Source organism: Zootermopsis nevadensis, unplaced genomic scaffold, assembly GCF_977971745.1.
Source record: "Zootermopsis nevadensis isolate Lab colony 2312 unplaced genomic scaffold, Znev_1.0 Znev_ptg000018l, whole genome shotgun sequence".
NCBI lineage: Eukaryota > Metazoa > Arthropoda > Insecta > Blattodea > Termopsidae > Zootermopsis > Zootermopsis nevadensis.
The window spans coordinates 7266935-7290799 of NW_028259150.1; the positions used below are offsets into that span (position 1 = coordinate 7266935).

A 23865-nucleotide genomic window follows, 5' to 3' on the forward strand; every position below is an offset into this window, starting at 1 on the left:
AATTTTTATTCAAAATCAGCGATCTAAGAATTACGATTTAGTATAAGAAGCAGTACGAGAAACATTGTAAAACGTTATAAATAATAGTAAAATATATTTTTTTACTTTTTTACTTTCTGGTTTCAGAATCAGTGTTATTCTAAATCGGCGCAAATCGAGGGCTACCTGTATATATATAAAATGCAGAAGACACTGTACTTTATGTAAATTCTCATAGAAACCTCAAATCTTAAATGCAAATAAGTGAAGAGACTGAATTCTCTGTGATTCACTTCCAAAAGTGACACAACTTTCTGAGGCTCTGTATTAAATTATTTTGAGATTTGAATTATTATTTGAGGTTTTATTTTCTATGTGGCTTATAATTTTAACTTCTAAACCTAGTGATGGACTCTAATGGGCCTGTTCACATATCACCTGTTATTATGGATGTGAAAAGTCACTGGATGAAGTTTGAAGTAAAAGAAAGAGGTATCTATTTTGTGCTGCCCATTAGATAAAGCTGTTCCTTAACGGTAGGCACTGAAGTAAATCAGAAGTTGGTCCTTTATCCAAGAAGGGAGTATAAACCTCAGTGGGACTGCAGAAATGAATTGAACAGAGAATGTGGTGTGTAACAAGAAGACATATGGAACTGACAAATCAGTAACAAGCGAAATATAATGGGATGTGGGAAATCCATATTCTGAAAACAAAAATATTGTTGTGGTTTGGGTTCATGCTGTGCACATACTCTTGTGTATATATGTCTGTAAATATATGACAACTTCCTCAGTACAGTAAATGACATCCACATAGATGAGATGTCTAGACTTATTCAGGTTATATTTTGTTCTAAGAAGACCATATGAGCCAGTTTATATTTTCTGTTTTATTTATTAGGTCTGTATTTGCTTTTCAGTTTGACATTAATGACTTATGAACCGTTGTGAAATTTGGCATGAAGACAAGTTACAAACATGTGTAGAAATTTTGTATAAAACCTTTCTTGTTGAAAACTTAAAAAACATTAAGGTCACTAAGAATACAAGGTAATTTTCACAAGTTTCAGTCAAAATATAGAGTAAATATAGACCAACAAGTTACATCAGTATGATTTATACATTTGACTGATCTGTCCAATTGGAAGCATTTGAAAGAAAATAGGTCTCAACTGTTTTCCATATATTCGTTTTACCAAACAGATTTAAATCTGGGAATATACAAATTGAGAGTCAGTAAAGTTTGTAATTAATATGTCATAAACCACTTATTTTATTTTTACAGTGATGATTCAGATCAAGACATTTCAGATGATCTAACAGGTGACAAGAAGGAGGTACTCGAATTTTTGTCAACAGCTACAGTTGGAGAGTTACGAGTCATACCCCACTGTTCCCAAAAGAAAGCCGAGGCAATCATACAACAACGACCTTATATTGGGTGGAAAGATCTAGTGAGTAAAATTTATATCTTATATGATGCTGATCATGTCACCTGTCACAAAGGTGTCAGAATCCTGAGTACCAGTTATTTTAACGCATATATAATGGTCTATCTGTGTGACTTTGAAAAGCCAGCAGGTGTACAGAAAGTGATTTTTGTTGCACCAAATTTGAAAGCTTGAAGTTAATTATTTATTTCTTGATAGGCAATGATGAGTCTATAGAAATCGGACATGTCTTGCATCATAGCAAATAAACAGTCATCTATGTAATTTGAATATTTATTTTGTTGTTTTGGTAAAGAGTAATTCTTTCTCATATGCACAAGGTACGTAGTGTTACATAGGAGGATGGTTGGCTGTAAATGATGAATTGGGAAGGATCTGGAAGGAGGCAGTTATAGCTTGTTTGAAGGCAGTATCTCAGCATTTGTGTGGAGAAGTGACAGAAACCACAAGTAACTAAGGTCAGGCCTCTGGGCCAAGAATTGAGCTAGGGATAGTATGAATAAAGTGCAGGCCTATCTGAGCAGAAACAAAGGAAAGTAAAATAATGAAAGGTGACTTAGAAAGTTAATTTTATTTTGTTTCAACTATAAACATGTCATATTCAGTCAAACAATGGAGTTGATTTATTTGAAAGTGTCTCAGTACCAGTTTCATTATTTTTTTCTTGAGTTTTAAAGTGTTGGACTTGGTCTAACATTGTGCCATAATGTGATTTCCCAAATGTGAGACAATAGTCCAGTCTACTTTGTGGAGTTAGGGTGAGGAGCTAAACCTTAATAAACTTTCATAGAAAATGACTATCTACTGCAGGTTGAGAAATTCCAGGAGGGAAAATTTCTTGGAACAGAACTGCTCAATTCTGCTCAAGATGTTCTGAGAGCTCGTCAGGTGGTTCAAGCCTTAATGAAGAAGTGTACCAAACTTGCAGCACAAATGGAGCGTGCAATAGCTGCTGGGGCCTCTAGCGTTAAGAAACAGCCGTCTCTACTTTCACCGAGGTCTGTATGTGATCTTACTTAGCTTGTGAGTGTATTGAATTCTGGTTGTCCATGGTACCTGTTTCCTGCAAACAAGCAGAATTTTTGTGTTCGGGATGTTTGTGTTCATATATCTAAACTCATTTAATACATTCTATTATTGTTTTTTTAAAAAACTGTTTGAAGTGAACAGATATATGGGAATTTCAATCTTAAGGTTTTTTACAGTGGTACATTAGTATTGTTATGACAATTAGTATGACATTACTCATAGTCTGTTACTTAAAAATAAAAAAAAAATTACAATTTAAAATCCACTTTGTTTTGGAAACTGACTTTGTGTTGGAAACTGACTTTGTTTCCAAACAGGATAGATTGTAAATCTATTAAAGCATTGTTGCCCTTCTGTTGTAAGGTTTTATATTTTTATATGTATGTGATATTAGAATGCAATTCATACAGGTCCATTTGGCTGAAGGAATTTTTTACCTTTATCTTTGAATAATTTTTTAGATGATAAGCCATTTTTGTTTTATTTATTATAATATATTAATTTGAGTACTTATAAGTTAACAGGATCAGTGGGGTCCGTAAGATAAAGCTAATCTTAAATTTTAAAATTTGTAAGTAGCGGGCAGTGGACAATGTCAAAAGTAAATATTGTAAGAAAAAGGGGATATTTTCTGTCATGGATCTGTTTGCATGTTTCATCTACAAAACTACTGAAGAAATAATGTTTACTACAAAGTCATGAAGACTGATGTCATTGGAATACTCCTCTTTACCTTTGTTTTCTCCTTTGTAACAAGTAAATATTGTTAAATCTGTAGTATGGAGCATGTATATAAAATAAATTCTAAAGTCAAAGTAAGAAGTACCAACTAGTTATTATGTATTCTTTGCACAATTCGCATAAAATGAACACAGAACTGGATGGTCAAGCTTATCCTCAGAACCACTGTACAAATTTTGATTAAGTTTTATGTAAACATAATGCCGTTGAAGGCAACTGCAGACTCATATTTTTTCATTTCCAGCCATAAATAACATGCCAACAATAACATGTTCGAAACACTAACTCTTGAGGTGGGAGTGACAGTAGCACCACTTAATATAGGATACTGAAATTATTTGTGGTAACATGTCCTCAGAAATATGTTTTGTTTGATAACGTTTTTAAAGATGTAAAAATAAGAACATGGTGGCTGCATGAAATATATATTTTACTTTCAGTTTGATGCTGATAACTGATGAAGCCATGTAGTTTGGAAATTGAAAATGTTGTATGGTGACAGATCATAAGCATACATACCATTTCTGTATGACATACTTTTTACAAGGTAACAGTTAAAAACATGGCAGTTATGTGAATCTTCAAGATTATGCCCAGTAAATTTAACCTAGACAAAATCTGTACTAATATGTTTTTTCCAAGAAGAAAGTAAATTATTCTAATATTAATCATATAAAAAAGATGTATACATATTTAAAATTGGAATCATTAAAACAGTTCAGGCTTGATCAGGATTTGGTCATGTGACCTGCTTATGGGCTGAATTGTATTTTACTGTTCATACTACTTAAATATGACATTGTCAACACATTTTCTGAAGTTAAATTTGAAAGATGTTTATAAAATTAAGAAATTAATTATTTTTTTCCCCTGAATAATTTTCTCTAAAATTAATAGGTTATGAAGTATGCCAACATGTATTGCACGTACTTACATTACATGTTGTGAATAGTTGGTAATGTACAAATATAAATTCAAGGCCCATTATTTGAAACTATCAGTTTGTGTAAAAAAATTAGCAACAGACTCAAAAGACAAAAATTACTATTAAAACTTGTGTTCATGTTTGTTTAGTAATTAAAGTTATTTAGAACATCTAGTGTTATTTAGAATGCCAGCATACGTAGAGTACACCTGGAAGCTCTATACTGCTGTTGAGATCTTTCCAATATTGTTGAATGAAAGACAAAGGTCAAGATACAGTATGTAAGCTTCAGGATCTCTTTATGTGTGTTACATTGTATGCCACAACAATCTTTCTTACTACGTAACCACTTTACCCAGGCCATGCCATGCCATAGCATAGACAGTTGGTCATCTTTTTTCACTATGAAGATCCAGGTTCAAAGTTACCAGTTTAATATTGTGGAGGCATGTGTTCACTTAGGGTATTCCATGTTGAATTTATGGTAGAAAAAGTGGCAATGGGACAGGTTTTTGTCAAAGTCCCTTTGTTTTTCCCTGTCAGTATCATTCTACCACTGCTATATTTGACTTAGGTGTCACCTAGGGGATGGACAGTAAGCTTGTTAGAGGCTTAGTTAATAGAGACGTAATCTCACCCCATTGTAACAATAAAGGAAAATACTTTACCCAGAGATCATACTTAACCCTTAGCTGGACTGAGTTCTGAGCTTTGTGTCTTGCCTGTCCTGAGTTTGATACCTGTTTACATGAACCTTTTTTGTAAATTCATACATGTGACACAGTCGTCCAGGTTGTTAGTAATAGCTACGGTGTTACTCCAGACATACACTGATTATTGAATTTCTTTATTGCAGTCTTACACTCGCAGGGTATCAGATGGTCGGTCTCAACTGGCTCTTGGTTATGCATGGGCAGTGGTTGAATGGGATCCTGGCTGATGAGATGGGTCTTGGAAAGACAGTGCAAGTGATTGCATTCCTGGCACATTTGAAAGAGACTGGAATGCAGGGTGATGGACCTCACCTTGTAGTGGTTCCATCTTCAACACTTGGTTAGTGTGTTCTTTGGCTTTCATTTATATGCTTTGTAGATAAGAAATTAATATTTTTGTTGTTGTTGTCATAATATTTTAAAAAGCTATATTTTTTTGAATACTTAATGTAAATCTAATTAAGACTGTTATCATTGTCAACATCCTCCTCCTTAACTTTCCAGTTGATGTATTTAACTGGCCCTGTCACGATACTAAAAACAGAATTTTGTTGATGTTTGTGGATGTCTTTGACAAATTTAGCTTTGGCAGAATCTGTACATAATAACTTCTTCTGAATATTATGGTGATGATGATGATGATTCATTTCAGTTCTTTGTTTTAGTATACTGCATAAACCGTCAAATGGCCAATTACACATACAAAAAGTAATAAATATAATGGTATTGAAAATGAACAAATTATAATAAAATTACAAAATTAAGGTACTAACAGAACAAATAGCTGCTTTAAAGTCTGATTCAGCTGGGGTAGCTCAGTCAGTGTAGTGACTGACTATGGACTGGACGACCGGGGTTTGATCCCCAACGGGGGCAGAGGATGTTTCCTCTAGCCTCTGCGTCCAGACCAGCTCTGGGGGCCCACCCAGCCTCCTATCTAATGGGTACCACGGCTCTTTCCCAGGGGTAAATTGTGGCTGGGGCGTGACGCTAACCATTCACCCCTATTTAGTGCTGAGGTTAAGAATGAGTTGGTGCTGTACTGCCTCTATCCTCAAGCACATACATGACATATAGTGGGACAGCTTTCCATTCTTTACAAAAATTCTGATTAACTTTAACCAAATGATATTTGTGACTGATGCACATCTACCAGAGGGACAATTTTTATATGAGGAACAAACAGTATACAGAGGAAAATCTCTAAAATTTCAAGCAGTAGTGTGAATGCCAACATTTTCAATTAAGGAAGGATAACATTTTTAAATACAGTAAACATTAACAAGAAGATTGCATGTTAGTGGTGTCTCTGAGTGCATATGATTTGAAAATTTGAGTGCACTATAGCATTAATATAACTCTAATAATTGTAATAATAATAATGATTTGTACTGTGGTTGTAGTGGTAGTGCCATACTGTAACACATTTACAATTACATGTAGTTTTGTTCCACTTGGGAAGTTTTAAACTTTTGTTTTTAATATATGTAACAATCCAAGTAGACCTATTACCAGAAAGTTATGGTTTTATTTCTAGAAAGGATTATTCCATTTCTCAGGCATGAAAATGGGAAGGGGACTTTTGAATATTTTTGGACAAAGGAGAAACTATCTAGACTATCAATAAGGCAATTTCAAACATATAAAAAGTAGTTAAAGTTAGGCGTTGTATATTTCAAATAGAGAATTTATTGTTATTTAAATCTCCACCATTCAGTCATTTTAGTAACATGTTTTTCTATATTTTATGGAGATAAGATTCTGATATGATTTACTTTGTAGCACCAGGAAAATAGCTCTGATTTAAACAGTTATTAATAATGTGAAACACCATTCCCTGTAAGGAGAAAATAATTCTGTTTCAGAGAACTGGAACAATGAGTTTGCTAGGTGGTGCCCCTCACTGAAAGTTGTAACTTATTATGGTTCTCCAGAGGATCGCAAGGCCATGCGTATTGGGTGGATGAAAGGCGGTCTTGAAGGTGTTGATGTCATTCTTACTACGTAAGTAAACAGTTGAGTTCATATTACTGTCACAGATATGTGGTAAAATACCAGAAGCTTCAAGCTTACCACTCACTGCACTCTACAATTTAATGCTGATATCTGTGATGTGGTGCCTAAGCACATGGGTCTTTATTATAAGTCTCACATGAATTTAATGTTGTTCTAGTCATTTTCCTAAAATTGTATTTTATAACTGTATATTATATTTTGTTCCAAAAACAATAAGAAAAACAAGAGTGTATATGATAGATATATGAGATATATATATATATATATATATATATATAGAGAGAGAGAGAGAGAGAGAGAGAGAGAGAGAGAGAGAGAGAGAGTGTATGATCCTGTATTGAAAACAGAGCCGCCTGCACATACAGTCACCACCTACCAAGTCTCCTTAATGTACTCTTCTGCTTTCTTACCCACCTCACAAATTGAATATAACATTAATCTTTCTTCTGGATGCAGATACAGTATAGTGAGTAGTTCCCCAGAAGAACGAAAGATGTTCCGGGTGCTACGTATGCAGTATGTTGTTCTAGATGAAGCACACATGCTGAAAAACATGGCCACACAAAGATATGACAATCTTGCAAGAATTAATGTGAGTAAAAGAATAAACATTTCTGTAAGTAGGCATTGACTGTTAAGTTTGAATTGCTCCTCTTGCTGTATGTTTCATATTTTTAAATATGTCTGTCCATCCAAAATTGGCACACTGATGCCACTTGTTAGTGATAGTGTACAGTGAAACCTCGATGCATCGTTTTCGGCGGGGGTGGGAAATAAAAACGATGAATACGGGAAAACGATAGTTGCGGGAAAGCATTAAAATTTTTAAAACAAACAATGTTTCTCTTTCAAAGTTACTTCTTTTTACCAAAAAAGTCTTTAATGGACAACTGGTTTGTCGAAACTTTACGTTTTAGGCCAAACAGAGCACTTTCCACGTTCAAAATGTTTTCCTCGTCATGTTCACTAATATTATGCGCATAAAAGAACGACTTCACTTTTGCCAATGCTTCGGCAAAACTCGGCACAGCTTCAGGCTCGCATTCGTCGTCTTCCTCTTACTCACCACTCCCTCCCACTTCGCGAACAATAACAGGAAGAATGGTAATACTATTACTGCCGAACTCAACGAAACGTAGCTGTAGAAGACCCTGAACCACTGGAAACGAGATGAACCAGAAGAATAAAAAGTGTCGCCCGCCTTTCCTTTGTACTTATAATAAAAGCATTTGTGAAGAAATTCACACTTCACATGCCATCTGGCATCGCTGGAACGAAATATGAGTGCACCCTAATTAAACTCATAAAATTTCTGACAATGAGCACTGCCATTCACTCCAACTATCACCCCTGCACCGCTGACCCCTCATTCCAAAAGAATCTGTGCTGGTTGGGCGACATAACAGGTTACCGCTACTGTGTATTCCAAAAACATTGTGCGTCTTTCGGTATTAATTTATCTCAAAACCCAGCATTTTAATTTCTCAGAAACGATCATTGCGGGAAAATTGTGCCCCGGGACTAAGATTTTTGAACGATCGATGCGATAGAACGATAGTTCGAGGAACGATAGAAGCAGGAAAATGTAACATTATTTTATATGGGATATATCCAGGACCGAACAAAACGGACGATGCATCCGGGAAAACGATAGTTCCGGGAACGATGGATAGAGGTTTCACTGTATTTGTTTATTGCTGTGATGTATTTCAAACTTTGAGAGTCAGCAATATATCATAGGAAGCACTAGATATAAAGCCATCATCAACCCCTCCACTACCACCACCATCATCATCTCAAGTATTAGGACTACTTACTTGTCCTTTTATGTATATTATAAAATAGAATATTGCCATCTTTTTAGAGAATTTCCTGCATTTCTTCTTTGTCAGGATTGATGTACCATATTTTCTCAAATATCCTACACATTTTCTCTTAAAACAACTAACTGCAAAAAACCGGGGTTGAAAACTTATTTGTGACAGCATTGACAACACATTCCATCCCAAGCACCATCTTAACTTTACATTTTCCTCAACTTTTACTTCCTTTTGCATATTTATGGTATAACCATGCACAATGACATTGTATGAGTGTGAGGAATTGGGTTAGTGTTCTAATAAATGAGCATGAAAGGCATGTGTTTATCTCCCATTGGTAGCAACACCATACATTCTTCAAAAAATTGGTATTGCTGATCAAACACCCATTTTTATATGTGTATTTTTAAATGATCCTCAGTATTACAGTGAACAATAAAACTGAGAAGAGTGTTGTAGTAAGAAGTGATGACAGAAAGCAGCAGTGGTGTACTATAATGTTGTGCAGTTGGGCAGAGAGCATATTTAAGAAGCTTGGTGGCACACAGGATGACTGCTTATGGGACCATGATCCTTAACCACATGAGCTCAGATGACTATAAAGACAGTGGAGAAAAGTTACTGCAAAGCTGTTTGATCTCACAGAGTTCTTCAGTTTGAGGAAATAGTGTTTGAATAGCAGCACTAGTGGCTTGTCCCTGGAAAATACATAGCTGTAGTAAAAATGAATGAAGATTATTGTTTTTGAATTTGAAGACACTTTGTGTTTTGTACACTTATGCTTGATGTGCATACCTTAATATTTCAGTAAATCCACATTAACTTTATCAGTTAATGCTATTCAAGGACAATCAGTATTTGAGAAAATATTATACAATTCTTAATTTGGATTCTGTTAGATTTAATTATTTTAATATCTTTACCCACTGACATTTTTAGAAGGTATTATCTTATGACAAAGCCTTCTTCATCCTATGTATCCTCAGTACTATTTTTTTTCATCTGTGCCTTTACATATGCCTTTAGTCACATGGTCTCTTCACATTGTTCTTTGTCTCCCCATTTCTGATTTCTTCAACATCCTCTTTGGAACTCAGAAAAAATTTGTTAATGTCTGTAACACATGTGCATAGCATTTTATCCTTCAGAGCTTGTGTGATGTCATTTCAGATTTTATTAATTTTTGTTTATTTTTAATATTCTGTACAAACTTCATCCCTGCTGCTTATAATCATCTGTTCCTGATGTGTCAACATTTCTTTTACAATGCTGCATAAAAGTAAAATTTGTTAGATTTGAGGTTTTGACAGCAGTGAGTCTGAAGATGGCTGACTTCTAGGTTTCACTCATGATGATGGAGGTAGCAAGGATCTCTGAAACATTGGTATACTTCTACCAAACCATATAGTGCTACAACCCAGAAGACAGCCATCTCCATAAAATTTGTTTCTCTTCATTACAGCTGACATTAATCTTCTGTCATCAGTCCTTATGGTCCACATTTTACTCCCATATATATTTGTTGAACAGTTCTTTATGAATCTGGATTGTGAGGTCTTGAGACTTAAGATGGTTTGATTAATGTTATGTATATGACACAGTGGTTTAAGGTAGTAAACGATATATTTATTTGTTCTTAGGCTGAACACCGTATTCTGCTGACTGGCACACCATTACAAAACAATCTCATAGAACTGATGTCACTATTAATATTTGTCATGCCACACATGTTTGAGGGGAAGAAGGATATCCTGAAGAGCCTTTTTTCTAAATGTCCGGTAAGTAGTGGGAGTTCACCTTCATGGACTGGTGAAGATGATTATGCTAATCATCATCCATTGACGTTTCTATCAAGACATATCATCTCATGACAGGTTCCTCTGTTCTTGTCTGGCCTACCACAAGCACTGCTTTTGTGTATTTGTATACTTTTTCCCAGCTCTTTTTTGCATGTCCTTTACTTTGTCTTCCCAGTGATGATTTGTTTACATCTCCATTTTTTTGTCTTTCAGAGGGATCCTATGATAATGATAATGAGTACAGAATTGTCATTACAATTATAATAAGATTATAGCCATATTTTTATTATTATTGAAATGAATTTAATTATTATATTATATTTTATCCTGTCCTGTTGTCAGTGCTTGGCTGTTATTGGTCTTATTTGGCTGTTGTGAAGCACTTAGATAAATGAATTGAATTTAATTGAATTGTTGTTGTTGTTATTATTATTATTATTATGCTCTGTCATCTTTCAGCGAGATGGTACAAATACTTTAAAAGAGGATGAGTTACCTCGATTTGAGCAAGAACAAGTAGCACAAGCTCGGAGAATTATGAAGCCATTTGTTTTACGGCGGTTGAAGTGTGAGGTCTTAAAAGATCTGCCTACAAAAACAGATGCAACACTACTATGTCCTCTTACACCAAGCCAACAGGAAAAGTATCATGACCTTATTCAGACGTTTTCTCAGCAGAGCACACAAGAGGTAACTAACATTGGCTTCCAATGTCCTCATGTGGTCAGCTATTTAATACACTTTGAAACAAACACTGACTAATGAAGGAAACAATGAAAATATATATATCTGATTATGTCCGTACTGAACTGTGAACCTACTAAACAGCATATATATTGACCACTAAAATCTCTTACGTTACACTGTTGTTGCAGCTGACAGGCAGTAGTAGGGAACTGAGTGGCATGGCAATGATGATGCAGCTTCGAAAAATGGCAAACCACCCAGTGCTTTCACGGTACCATTTTACTGATGAACAATTGGAGGACATAGCAAAACGATTGGCTGCAGATCCCACATACAAAGAAACTAATCCTGAATATATTGTTCAAGATCTAGCTATAATGTCAGACTATCAAATTCACCATCTGGGTTCTGTTCATAAGGTAATGTAGTTCTATTTAATTTCCTTTGTTCTGGTACAAGCTGAACTGGACACTGGAAAATTTCCCTTCACCACCATGTCCAGAATAGTTTTGGGGCCTATCCAAACTTCTTTCTTGAGGATACCAAGATTTTTTCTTCTAGCCACAAGTTGGATACAAAACAAGTAATGAGTATAATCTCTTATATTTATGAATATGTTTTCAGAAAGTAATTAAAGTATTCATAATTTGAGCAAGTTTAGAATAAGGTTTTATCATGTTGTGTAATATATAGATGGAAAGAAAACAAAATTATTTATTTTCACCAATATATAGAAGGAAAATTTGAAAGTTCAAGACAATGATCCAAACATGTTGCGACATACTCCCTCCATTAAAATCACTGCCATTTAAATGTGGTATTTCTGGATGCTCTCTCAGCATTCTTTGTCTTAATATTACTATCTGTATTGCTTCTGCACTTGGAGACCCTGCCAGCTAAGCTTAGGGCACAGTCAGAATGGTTAGTGAATTATAGGGCAACCAGATGAGCATATCTGCTCTAATACATGTTCCCTCTGTCTCCTATTTAACATACATTGCCTTAATAATATATTTTCCTTTAACAAATATAATTTCTTGTGATTGTATACAATTTACAGTGTGAGGGCAGTCCACGGATAAAGTGGCACTGGTGAAGTTGTTCAGAATATTTTAATGTCCACTGCTAGTCATTTCACTGCTGCTCCTCTTTGTCTGTAAGTGACCAAGGTGTGCAGAGACTACAAACGGGTCCTTATAACTCTGTTTTTTTGTTGTTTCCATTTTGAAGCAGTTTTGTTGATGATCTGTTTCTTTCCATTATTATTAATCTGTTATCACTTGCATCTGTATATTTAGTTTGCAATATCAAGTTTCACCAACATGGCTGTACGTGTTAAAGAAAGTATTGACATTATGAAGTTGTATTTATCCAGCTTAAAGAATTAACAAGATTGGAAAGGTGTACTCTTTGGAGTACACTAATTCCAAAGATGTTCTTCATGCCACAACATTCGCTGTGACCTCAGGAGGTTTCTTCATTACCAAAATGAACTGTGAACTGAGATTTCTTATACTTGAAAGGGATAACAAAGATAGCCATAGTATCCAAGGTCATTGTTGTAAGCTAACAGTGACATCGGTTACCATTGTTGTAACATTGTTCCCCAACAATATAATTGGTTCCCATTGTAGCTACAGTGCATTTGGGTTGTTAATTCATATTTAAGTCTGACAAAGAGAATATTTTGCTAAGATGGTGTTACATCTATTATCAATTTTGTCTTCATGTCTGGTTTGGCTCTCTGTTAGTAGAAGTTCTGTCCCCCCCCCCCCCCAATTCTTTTTCCTAACTTAATTTTTTGTGAAGATAGCTGTCTTCTATGTTGTTGCTTCATGTAATTTTGCAGAAGTTTACTGATGTTTCAGAGGTCCTGCTGCCTCCATCATCAGGGTGAAGAGCAAGTTGCACATTGCTTACTGTTTGACCTGAACTTCTACCAGACAATATGGTGCAACAACCCACAAGGCATCCATTTTCACACTCACCACTGTGAGAGCCTCAGATCTTACTAAATTTTTTGTTGCTACAGTGCCTGTCAGGCTACTCGCTGCCTAAGGAGATTTTGGTCGAATCTGGAAAATTCTGGAAGCTGGATGAAATGCTGCCAAGGCTAAAAAGTGACGGTCATCGAGTGCTCATCTTCAGTCAGTTTGTTATCATGTTGGATGTGCTACAGGAATACCTGCATATTAGAGGGTATCGTAATTTGCGACTCGACGGCAGCACACCTGTCACATCAAGGTTTGTGTAGTTAAGATGTCATTTTAAGTTTTCAGAGGTATGAAATGAATAAAAACATATTAAACCTGTTTATCTAAATGTTTCTTTATTCATACCAGTCAGCTATTTTTCATTCATGTAGCTACAACAAAACCTGTAAGTTAATTGTTGGTGGAAATTGAATTATTCAAAAGAAGGTACATGGTGAGAAAGAAGGATTACTGTCTGTGGAGGAATCTACATTTAATGTTTCTTGATTTAAATCTTTCCCTTGGATAGTGTTGAATTATATATTTTTTGTCCCATTATATATTCTTAACTTTTCCACTTAAAAGTTTTCCTCAGTTTAATGTTAAAATTAATTTTTATTGAATGAGTCTTAAGTTACTTAATAACACTTCTTCATATGCACAGATGTTATAGCATCACATTAGAAAGTTGAATAGTGAGTGAGTATGGGTTTGTAAAGTTGTGGACATTACCTGCTTCAATATGGTATTGCCTCAGTCACCTGAGGAAAACCATCAGACACTTGTCAGAATAGCTGGTAACACTGCTAGTGTTTGAAATTGGTACTACCGAATTACAAGCTTAGAATGCTGCCATTACATGTACATGCCCAGTGAGTCGGTTTCCTGCTGCAAAACATCACATGGTGATTTCATTGCAGGTACCTAACTGCCTGCTTACCTGATTCAGTCACTATGGAATTACAACCTGAAGGTTCTGCACCACTGATAACAAATCTAACCATATGACATGATCTTAAGGCAGTTCCATCCTCCTCCACATCCCCTGTCCTCATAAATATTTTCTCTATGATTCACCTTAATGTTATCCTTTCATTTCCTTTTCAGTCTTTCAAGAGAATATGTACATAAATAGTGGTAATGAGGTATAACTGATGTGAAATAGAGTGACGATTGTCTGCTCATGTTTCTTGAGGTTGGAAGCAGAGTTATGCTAATCATTATTTTGTGTGATGATATAAATGTTGTGGGGTTGGTTGCCTGGTGTAATACTGGCTCACAGGTGTCATTCTGTTTCATGACAGTTGTATATTAAAATGAATACATGCTGAATTGAAGACCCTGGCTGTCCTGTCTAATAATCCCCCATAATGCTTAGTGTGGTTAATCAATTTTGGTTTGTTTAAAGTTTTCTGTCCCTTCATTCCTGATTTGTATATTGAGATAAGCATTTCTTTTTGTCATGATGTCTAACATGTCAGCTATAATAGTTATAAATATCAACAAACTTTCAAACTGTACTGGATGTGAAACTCAGTTTACTGTGTTGCCATCATGAGTGTGTAAATGTAATGAAGGTTTTTGAGACTGGACCAGATGTTCTGTATTAATGAGCTTGCCTCATGTGCACATTGTGGAGTAGAAGAGGTACTTCATGGCCGTAGCTTCTTCTTTAGACGTTACCTGCTAGCCATTATATACTAATATGTAATTTAAAAATGGTTGGATGCTATTTGATACTGCATTTGATTTCAGAATTATCTTGAATAATGACTGGAAAATAATGTGATTCAGCATAAAAACTAGAAAGAAAATTTAAATTTTTGTAAATTTAACTTTTGAGAATGGGGTTCTTATATTCTGGTAAATATAAAATTGTTTTTGCAAATTGTATGTGTTTCAGGCAAGAATTAATTGATGCTTTCAATGCAGATGAGTCAATTTTTGCATTCCTGTTATCAACTCGAGCTGGTGGACTGGGGATTAATCTTACTGCAGCTGATACAGTCATTATCCACGACGTAGACTTCAACCCATATAACGACAAACAGGCTGAGGATCGCTGTCATCGTGTTGGACAGACGAGGTGAGTCAGTAATTTCAGTTTTCATATTTTGCATTGGGCTAATGTGTTATTAGTATCTTTCATTTGAGACACATGTAACTATAATATAAAGATTTCTGTCTTCTGGGTTGTGCTGTGTAGACTGGTCGATGGTTACCAACGTTTCAGAGGTCATACTGCCTCCGCCATCAGTATGACCTCTGAAACGCTGGTAAACATCGACCAGACTACACAGCACAACCCAGAAGACAGAAATCTTCATACTCACTGCTGTGAAAACCTCAAATCTTACAACTATAATATGCATCAGTCACAACATATTTTGATATACAGAAGATTGCTAATTATTTGTGGAATGGATTGTCTGTGTTCTAATATATAATTATGTTTTCTGTAACTACTTGCAACACTCTTATATCAAGTGCAACTCTGTTCATTGTCTCCACTTAAAATTTACAGTGAACAGCATACATTGTCTTATTTTGGCAAATGTTTGTAGATGCATTAATGTTAAATCAGCATTCTTGGTAGTCATTTAGTGTGTCTCTGTTTAATATTTTTTAAAAATGTTTTGCACTGTGAGTATGTATGTTCCTGTTTTGCTTACACGGATGTTGATATTTATAATAAAATAGAATTTTCATTTTTGGTGTTTTTTAATTATTCAAGCCCCTGCTTCCCCCAGTTATTATAAATAATTGGCACTATACTGTGCTTAATTTCTTGATGTCATATGACAAACAAATTGCATTTTCAATCTGGTTGTCGTTTTGTTACTGTTTAGTACTGATCCATGAATAAAGTTTGAAATTTAATAATTTATTAAATGTATGTTATTTACAAAGGTAGCTGCAATCAATTCTGTTGTTAAATTCAGTGGTTAAATACATTCATGTTAAATTGTAATTTGATTAGACATCTACTGACAGGCCAAGAGAACTACAGAACAACATGGTAAATTAATCTTGTAATATTGTGAACACTGCAGTGGTCTGGTGGTGAACATAGTGGTTCAGATAACTGTTTACAGATAATGACCTGTTTCCTTGGAAGATTTGTTGAATTAAAATTTTGTATGTAGTTTTAATTTTTTCACATGCATGCTATGTTTCTTGCTCTTCTTTCATCACTCTAGCAATATTAAGTGAAAAGTACATATCATGAAGCTCTTCATTAAGTACATTACTAGTCCCATAAGTTATTTGTTCTTAAACACGCTCAGTCTGATTGTTGTTTTTAAACAAGACTTAGGAAGATAAAGATATCTGAACAGAATAGTAGGAAGCATTTTCTGTATTTAATTTATTGTTCATTACAGTTGTGAGTTTCATTCGTTATTGTCATTCCCAGTAATTTGAACTTTGCAATCTCAACTACTTGAACCGTGCAGTATTATTAACTGTAACTTCTGCAATAGGAGCGTGACAGTAACGAGGTTACTAAGTGAAGGCACAATTGAAGAGGGAATCCACCAAGTAGCCCAAGAAAAGCTTAATTTGGAGCGTGAGATTAGCAATCCAGAAGGTTAGTATATTTTGCCTTGATCTTAATGCTTGTAATCTAGTGTTAGTGCCCTCCATTGTTGTACTGATACTCATAATCAGTTTCCCTTAGTCACATTTACCATGTTATCAGAAGCCCTGTGTTTGGGTTGTATCGTTGGCCAGTTTAACACATTCCACATACCAAGTTGGTTTGAGATTTTCCTAGCTACAAAATGGCCACTTTTCTTTGGTTTTTCTGACCAATGTTTTGTAAGCACTTCATCTCATTCATTGCATTCTGCTTGCATCTCTCATCCTCTTTGATTTAATTACAGTGATAAATTAGTTGAAGAATACAAATTGTGAAGTTTTCTTTATTTCTATATTAGCTTCAGCCTCCACGCAATACTTACCAGCAGGGTTCATGTCTCTAGCTGTCATAATAAGATCCATTAGTCTCAGAAACTGATTTATCCCTATACTGATGCATATTAGTGGACATTTTCGTTTGTTTGTAAGTTTAGAAAACTCACATTTTAGAAGCTTGCTCTGCTTCCATAATCAGATGAAACTTACAACCTAATCAATTTGGTTGTTTCAGTCCCCTAGAGTGGTTTTCAGAAATGTTTTTGTGTGCAGCTTCTGATGAGTTTTTACATAACAAATGATGTTTAATGAACACATCTTTTGGAAAGTAGGAATGGTATGTTGAGATTTTGCCTTATATTTCTGTGCTGTATTCCATGATTTATTGCATTGACATAAGATATGCATTAAACCTAATCTGGAATTGACTACACTTGATTTTCCCATACCCAATTACTGGAAAAATCGATGTACATATAGTTAATACTTGTATTAGGCACCTCAAAGCTAGCATTTCAAGAAAAATCTACCTTTCTTTATTTGTAGGTGAGGTAGTTTACAATATATGAGAAAATAGAAAAAATCTGAAGGACCTTCTTAAAACCATTCTGACATTGCAGGCCACAATGAATTATCTTCTCTTTTTCTCTTATTTTTATTTCTCCCAGGCTAAACTTTGCCTGTCACTGCTCACAAACCTTCAAGTTAAAGTCCTCTCACATTTCACCCCACTGAAGAACAGCTCCTTATTGACATGAATCAAATTTCTTATAGAGTCACTATTATATTAACAACACATGAGAATTTAGTAATGTTTTTCTTTCCCCAGAAAATGAACCTGCAGAAGCGAAAAATGTTGTTCGCTTGTTGAAGCAGGCTCTGGGTTTAGATCGGGCTGTATCATCTCCACAGAAAACATCATGAAGCTTGCTACAATTAGGCCAAGTTACAGCCTAATTGCTGAAAACATGTTCCATAGATGCAGCCAGTAAGTGTGGCACATCACTTTACATCTAGCCTTACTACAGAAAGTATTGTGAAAAGTCTGAAGAGTGGTGCTCTGATATCTGCCTCATACAGTGTGTTGAGGATTCAGTGGAATGTTTCAGATTAGTAGAACTGGTATGTCATCATAGATAGGTTAGGTTATGTGACATCTGTCAAGAGAGTGGCGATATAGGAGGTGCAGTGGCCTCATAAAACTACTTAATGCCTTATAATTAGGATATTGAAGTTTGCTGCATTTATATGAGCTCTTAACTGTAGCCAAAAGCTCAACATGTATGTTATCACCTTTTTTTCTCACCCCTCCAAAAGACATTGAAAGCTGTAGTAGATGAGAAACATCACTGGACATAAGATTCTGAAATATTTTTGTTTTATTATAAGCCTCAGTAAAGGGGTTACTCATAACAATGAATGGCTGAGAGATGTGATACTCCCTATTGTGTTGTAATAGTAAATATTCCTGTGATTTAATGGTGATTAGCAAACCAAGATCTTTTCTGTTGTGCAGTATATAAATATAGCACTAGAGAGAGAAAACTTAGTTGAATTTAGCTTTGTTATTGACATTTCAAAAGTGATTTTTTTATAATTTGGTTCTGAAAAATTAACCAGATGTTTATCATTTTGTAATACAGTTTCATTTGAACTGCAGCATTTTTACACAGTCCGTATAGACAGCTTAATGGGTGTGTTTTGGAACAGCATTAGCTCAACTTATAACAACAGAAACTGCAAGAATTGTTGATGTTAGTATGATGTATATTTTGCTTAAGAATTTACATAATAGCCATTGTTCCAGTTTATTTTTAAACAAATTAAACATTCTGCTTCAAGATGCAGCATAATACAGCAGATCCAATAATCTTAAGTTTTAGTTCCTGTACACAGTTAATATGCGAGTGCTAATTAAAATAGAACATTATCCATTATTATAATAAGATGCAAAGTGAACCCACTTCCTGCCAGACCAAGTGTTACAGGCTCTTTTATAAGCATTTTATAACAGAAGGCTGATCTTAAAATCAAGTATTTTGCACTGTTTTACTGTTTGTTAAAACATCAAGAGCCAGTTCATACAACCTGTTGCTCATGGTCATTTTATGTTATCTTTTATAAAAAAAAAATTAACGTGAACTAATCCACATATATGAATAATTTAAATACTGGAGTATAAATGAATTCCCAGGGAACATTTACTGCTATTTACATTTACACTGTAACCAGCTTGTTATCAGTGTGACTAAAATGTAACCTCTGTTTTCTTAACATATCCAGTACATGTGTTTCTTACTAAAACAGTCTTATTGTTTCTAATGCCACTACTAGCTACAGATTCAGTATTATTATGATCAGGATTATTTTATTCCTGATCTGAGTCTATAATTGTGCAATCCTGCAAATGGATTTTCCTTGAACTTGTCACGTATTACAATGCTAGAAGTATCATGCAACCAATCTTATTATTATTACCAGTAGATATTCTTATTATATTATTTATTCAAACTGGATTCCCACATGGTAACAATAATTTTCATTTACTGCTGTGGTGTGACTATAGTGTCTGTAACAATTCACTTGTTAAAACAGTGGATATCCATAGCCAAAAATGATTTAAAGAAGTTGGCATATGTATGCATAACAGTTGTGGCATATTTATCCTATCATTGCCTCTTTGATTTTCATTTTATTAAAGCTAACTTTTGATGCTCTCATATGAACAGGAAAGGTGGCCTTCAGCAGGTCTGATGCCTTGTCAGTACAAAAATTTGGTTCTTGCAACAAGAACACAGTAATATTAAAAATTATGAAATCAGTTTGTTATTCAGATATCATGACAGCCAGAAGATTAAGTTCCTACCTCAAAGAATACAAAACATGTTACCAAGACAAAGATCAAGTTGTTGGGCTGACATTGTCATGCCAACCAAAACGTTCAGATCGTACTTCAAAGAAAACATGCATCACCATTACATAGGTCAATCAGTTAATAGTACATCAAGGAAATACTTTTCTGTAAAGTGGCCATTAAACTCAACCATGAAAATTGAAATGGTTTGACAATTTTTATAAAACTCAGTATATCATTCTATAAAAAATTATTCAGCCATTCTCAAGTTGTTACATGCATGTAGACAGACAGAGGGACAGACCAGTAAAATGATTTTAATAGGTGCTCCATAGAGATGTGAACACACTTAAAAATTATAAAAACCTGGTATGCCTGGACACAGTATGCAGCATTGGCCCTCATTGTGTTAAAATGCAGTAGAAAACCAGTCTTCAAGCATCAGTCATGTTTTATCATTGCAGGCCTAGCAACACCTGCATCATTTAACTCATTCAGTTCACTGGCAGGAAAAGAGGGTTCATTGAATAACCGCATAACATAATGCTCAGAATTTCATGGAAGCAAACATCACACAATGTCTTAATAAGATGTGGTATTTCAAGTTTATAATATAAAAGAACCTGGCAGCAAAAGCACACAGACATATGACTGTATCATGTAGGGTCTTCCTGGAGCAGCTGATAGTTGTTCAGCTGGTTAAGAAATTCCCTGTTGTGGAACCTGAGGGTATTCTTCACACCCTTTGTCTCCTACATGGTCTCTTCTCATGATGTTTTCTAGTGAACATTTTTAGGTTAAAAAAACTTAAGGAGCTTTATACACTTTTATGAAAGTTATTGTAATTTTTCATAAATTATGTAAATGTAAAAGAACAGAGAACCAATGTGGTTCCTTAAATCTTAGGTGCAAGATCATTTTCATTGTACACTTGTCTCTACAAACACACTTGCCATGAGTGATTTAAAAGAGATTGATGAAAAATACATTTAGTGATAGTCTAAATGCATTACAGATATAATCATCAAAGATTTATCATGTTAGTTGCAGAAAGCAAATTAAAGACAGCATTAATGTTCTCTGATTTTAACATTTAACATGAGTTTCTTCTATAAGATATATGAAACATATTGTGACACCATCTGCAAGTGAATTTTGTTAAATGGTTAGTAAATTTGGTTATTAGTTATGGAGCCCTGGTGCAGGGAGAGCAATATTTTTGTCCAACAGAAAACTGGATATTAAGATATTCTATCAGTACCTTAGTTTTATAACCTGCATTTGCATTTGCTCTTTTTGATAAGTTTAGTTCATGTGGTAAAAGAATTGGTCAAATGAGAGTGCCACAAAGCCGAGTATGGAATTGATGGTAGACAGATAACATCTTGGGGGTATGATGATCACATTCCCATGCTGAAGGATTCATGTTGGACCAGAGATGCTTAAGCTTAAAATCAGACAAACAGTTTACTGCCTAAGAATGTGGCTTTGCTTCCAGATGAGCAGACCTTCTAAAGTAAAACAATGGCAGACTGATATGTGTACTTTAGACAACCTTTTGGGGAAGTTGCATTATGGTACATTTACAGACTGGGTCCAACAGTATTAGAATTGAAGCAAAATACATCGAAGATAGATATTGTGATTTGTTATACATTCAAACAGAAAGATGTTTGGTTTGCTGTCAGGCCGAGTGTAAACTTCAGACAGAATAAATTGGGGTACCATGTGGTAAAATAAATTAACTTGAAAATGTAAGTGCATTATATTTATTTTAAATGGAACAGCACCATAATGAATAGCATGCACCAAATCTGGGATTTTATTTTGAGGGCTCTTTTGAAGAATCTTGTATGTTTACGTATAAATGATGCTGTTGATATAAATGTTGGGCCTTTCATAACCAAACTTTTCTTTCGCAACTTAATTATGACAGAATTAATTTTATTTGCATGCTTTTTTAGAGGAGGGGAGAGATTTTAACCCACGTGTTGTTAATTCATATTTCCTTTCCATGTACGAGGTGCGATCGGAAAGTTTAAAGACTGTGTCAATAGAGGGCGAACCGGATGTAGTATTAGCTTCTGCCGCTAGGGGGTGCGGCCTACATTCATAGTGAATCAGTGTGCCAGCCGGCATCATCGAATTAGCATTTGTTTCTTAGTTACGGGCGTTTTGGTAGTGCATTACACCGACCCTCCTGCGATTTCGGAATGGCGTGTGCATCAAATTTTGCCAAAGACTCGCCAAAACGGCTACGGAAACCTATGAAATGCTAAAGCAAGCATTTGGGGAGTCGGCAATGGGTCGTGCACAAACTTTTGTGTGGCATTCACGTTTTCAAAATGGCCGAACCTCTGTCGATGATGACGAGCGTTCTGGACGACCATCTTCGAGCACAACGCCCGAAAATGTTACGAAGATTCGGCAGGCCATTCACGAAGATCGACGTCGTACCATCAACGACTTGTGCGACATTGTTGGGATAGGCTATGGGACCGGTCAGCTGATTCTAAAGGAAGAATTCCACATGCGACGCATCCTGTCTGAGGACCAGAAGCAGAATCGACTTCTCGTTTGTCAGGAGCTCAAAGATCTTGCAAGAACCGACCCCAACTTCCTTTCTAAGCTCCATGTGACTTCTTCCTCTTCCCAAAGATGAAAATTCAGCTAAAGGGAAGAAGGTTTGAGACGATTGAAGAGATTCAGGCAGAATCGCAGATGGTGCTTGACAGGCTGACAAAGAAAGATTTCCAGGGATGCTTCCAGGCTTGGCAGCGGCGCTGGGATTGTTGTGTTCACTCCCAGGGGAACTACTTCGAGGGTGATGGATGAATTTAATACCTGAGATAAGCGTACGGGTTTTTATACGCGCAGTCTGGAAACTTTCCGATCGCACCTCGTAAGAGTAAGCTAGGTGGTCAGCTTAAGAATCTCAAATAGCTGGGTTGACAAAGTGTACAGTAATCATTGCTAATGCTACAGAATTTTTTAACTGTCATAGCAATTTAATTGTTACATTTATAAAAGTGTTGCTAACGTTTTAAATGTTCCCTTCAGTATATTCATCTGAAACATTGGTATGTACCTAAAAGTCCCCACAACATTGCAACCCAGAAGTTCATCCTGCTGCTGTGAGTCTTCACTTCTGCTGAAGAGGGAGCAGGAGGTTCCGCCAAAATGTAATTCCCTACATAGTGTTTAAAAAATTATAAAAAAATCTTTACTGCCATGAAAATTTAAAATATCATTTACTGTCTGATATGATGATTTATAAAATTCTTTCCTCTACTTTTGCAAAACAATATTTAATTTAATAATGTGCTCTTGTAAGGAACTTTTCACTTTAATTTTTTTATGAATTACACCTTTGAAACTGACACTCATGTATATTCAGAAAGATTATTATTAATGTTTGTGGGTGTAACCATTAGAAGTAGGACAAAATTTTTACTCAAATGTTTCCATCATAACTGTTAAATGTAAAAAGTATTGTGCAAATAGATGAAACAAGTTTTTATTAACATATTGAAATGGCAGTTTAGTTAAACCTGAAACTGGGCCTATCAGACGTGGCCCATATGCTGCCTCTCATGTGACCATCTTTGATACCAGAAAATAAAAGTGCATATAGTAACTGTTGTCTTTCCTCCATTGCTGCACATTGGCTGAGGTATTATATTTGCTTGGTGTATGCAGTTAGTAGTGTCTTCAATATATCTCATAAGAAGGAATTGAAAATAGATAACGTGTAGTTTTTGAGAAGAAATCTGCATGTCAAGTCACTTCTGCTTCCACATGATCTCCCATGATTTATTATATGTTTTGTTTAGTATTAGCACCTTATATTCTTACATATATTTATTCTTCAAGTCTATACACAAACCATTTTAATATTGATGTTTAAAATTAAAATTGATATAAATAATTCGCGCTATTCATCGTTTTCTCGATGTTACAA

General features: G+C 35.1%; 1 protein-coding gene across 1 annotated transcript in view; it reads left to right on the forward strand.

Moving 5' to 3' along the window:
• Etl1 (SWI/SNF-related, matrix-associated actin-dependent regulator of chromatin, subfamily a, containing DEAD/H box 1) overlaps nt 1-23541 on the forward strand; it is a 30012-nt gene extending 6471 nt beyond the window's left edge. Inside the window, exons 6-17 of the mRNA XM_087351278.1 lie at nt 1267-1435; nt 2243-2430; nt 4984-5180; nt 6706-6844; nt 7313-7448; nt 10317-10454; nt 10935-11165; nt 11351-11581; nt 13195-13406; nt 15039-15221; nt 16618-16724; nt 17880-23541. Coding sequence (XP_087207404.1) covers nt 1267-1435; nt 2243-2430; nt 4984-5180; nt 6706-6844; nt 7313-7448; nt 10317-10454; nt 10935-11165; nt 11351-11581; nt 13195-13406; nt 15039-15221; nt 16618-16724; nt 17880-17974 — 2026 coding nt within the window. The 3' untranslated portion in view covers nt 17975-23541. The remainder of the gene's footprint in view (nt 1-1266; nt 1436-2242; nt 2431-4983; nt 5181-6705; nt 6845-7312; nt 7449-10316; nt 10455-10934; nt 11166-11350; nt 11582-13194; nt 13407-15038; nt 15222-16617; nt 16725-17879) is intronic.
• Nucleotides 23542-23865: the final 324 nt, after the last annotated feature.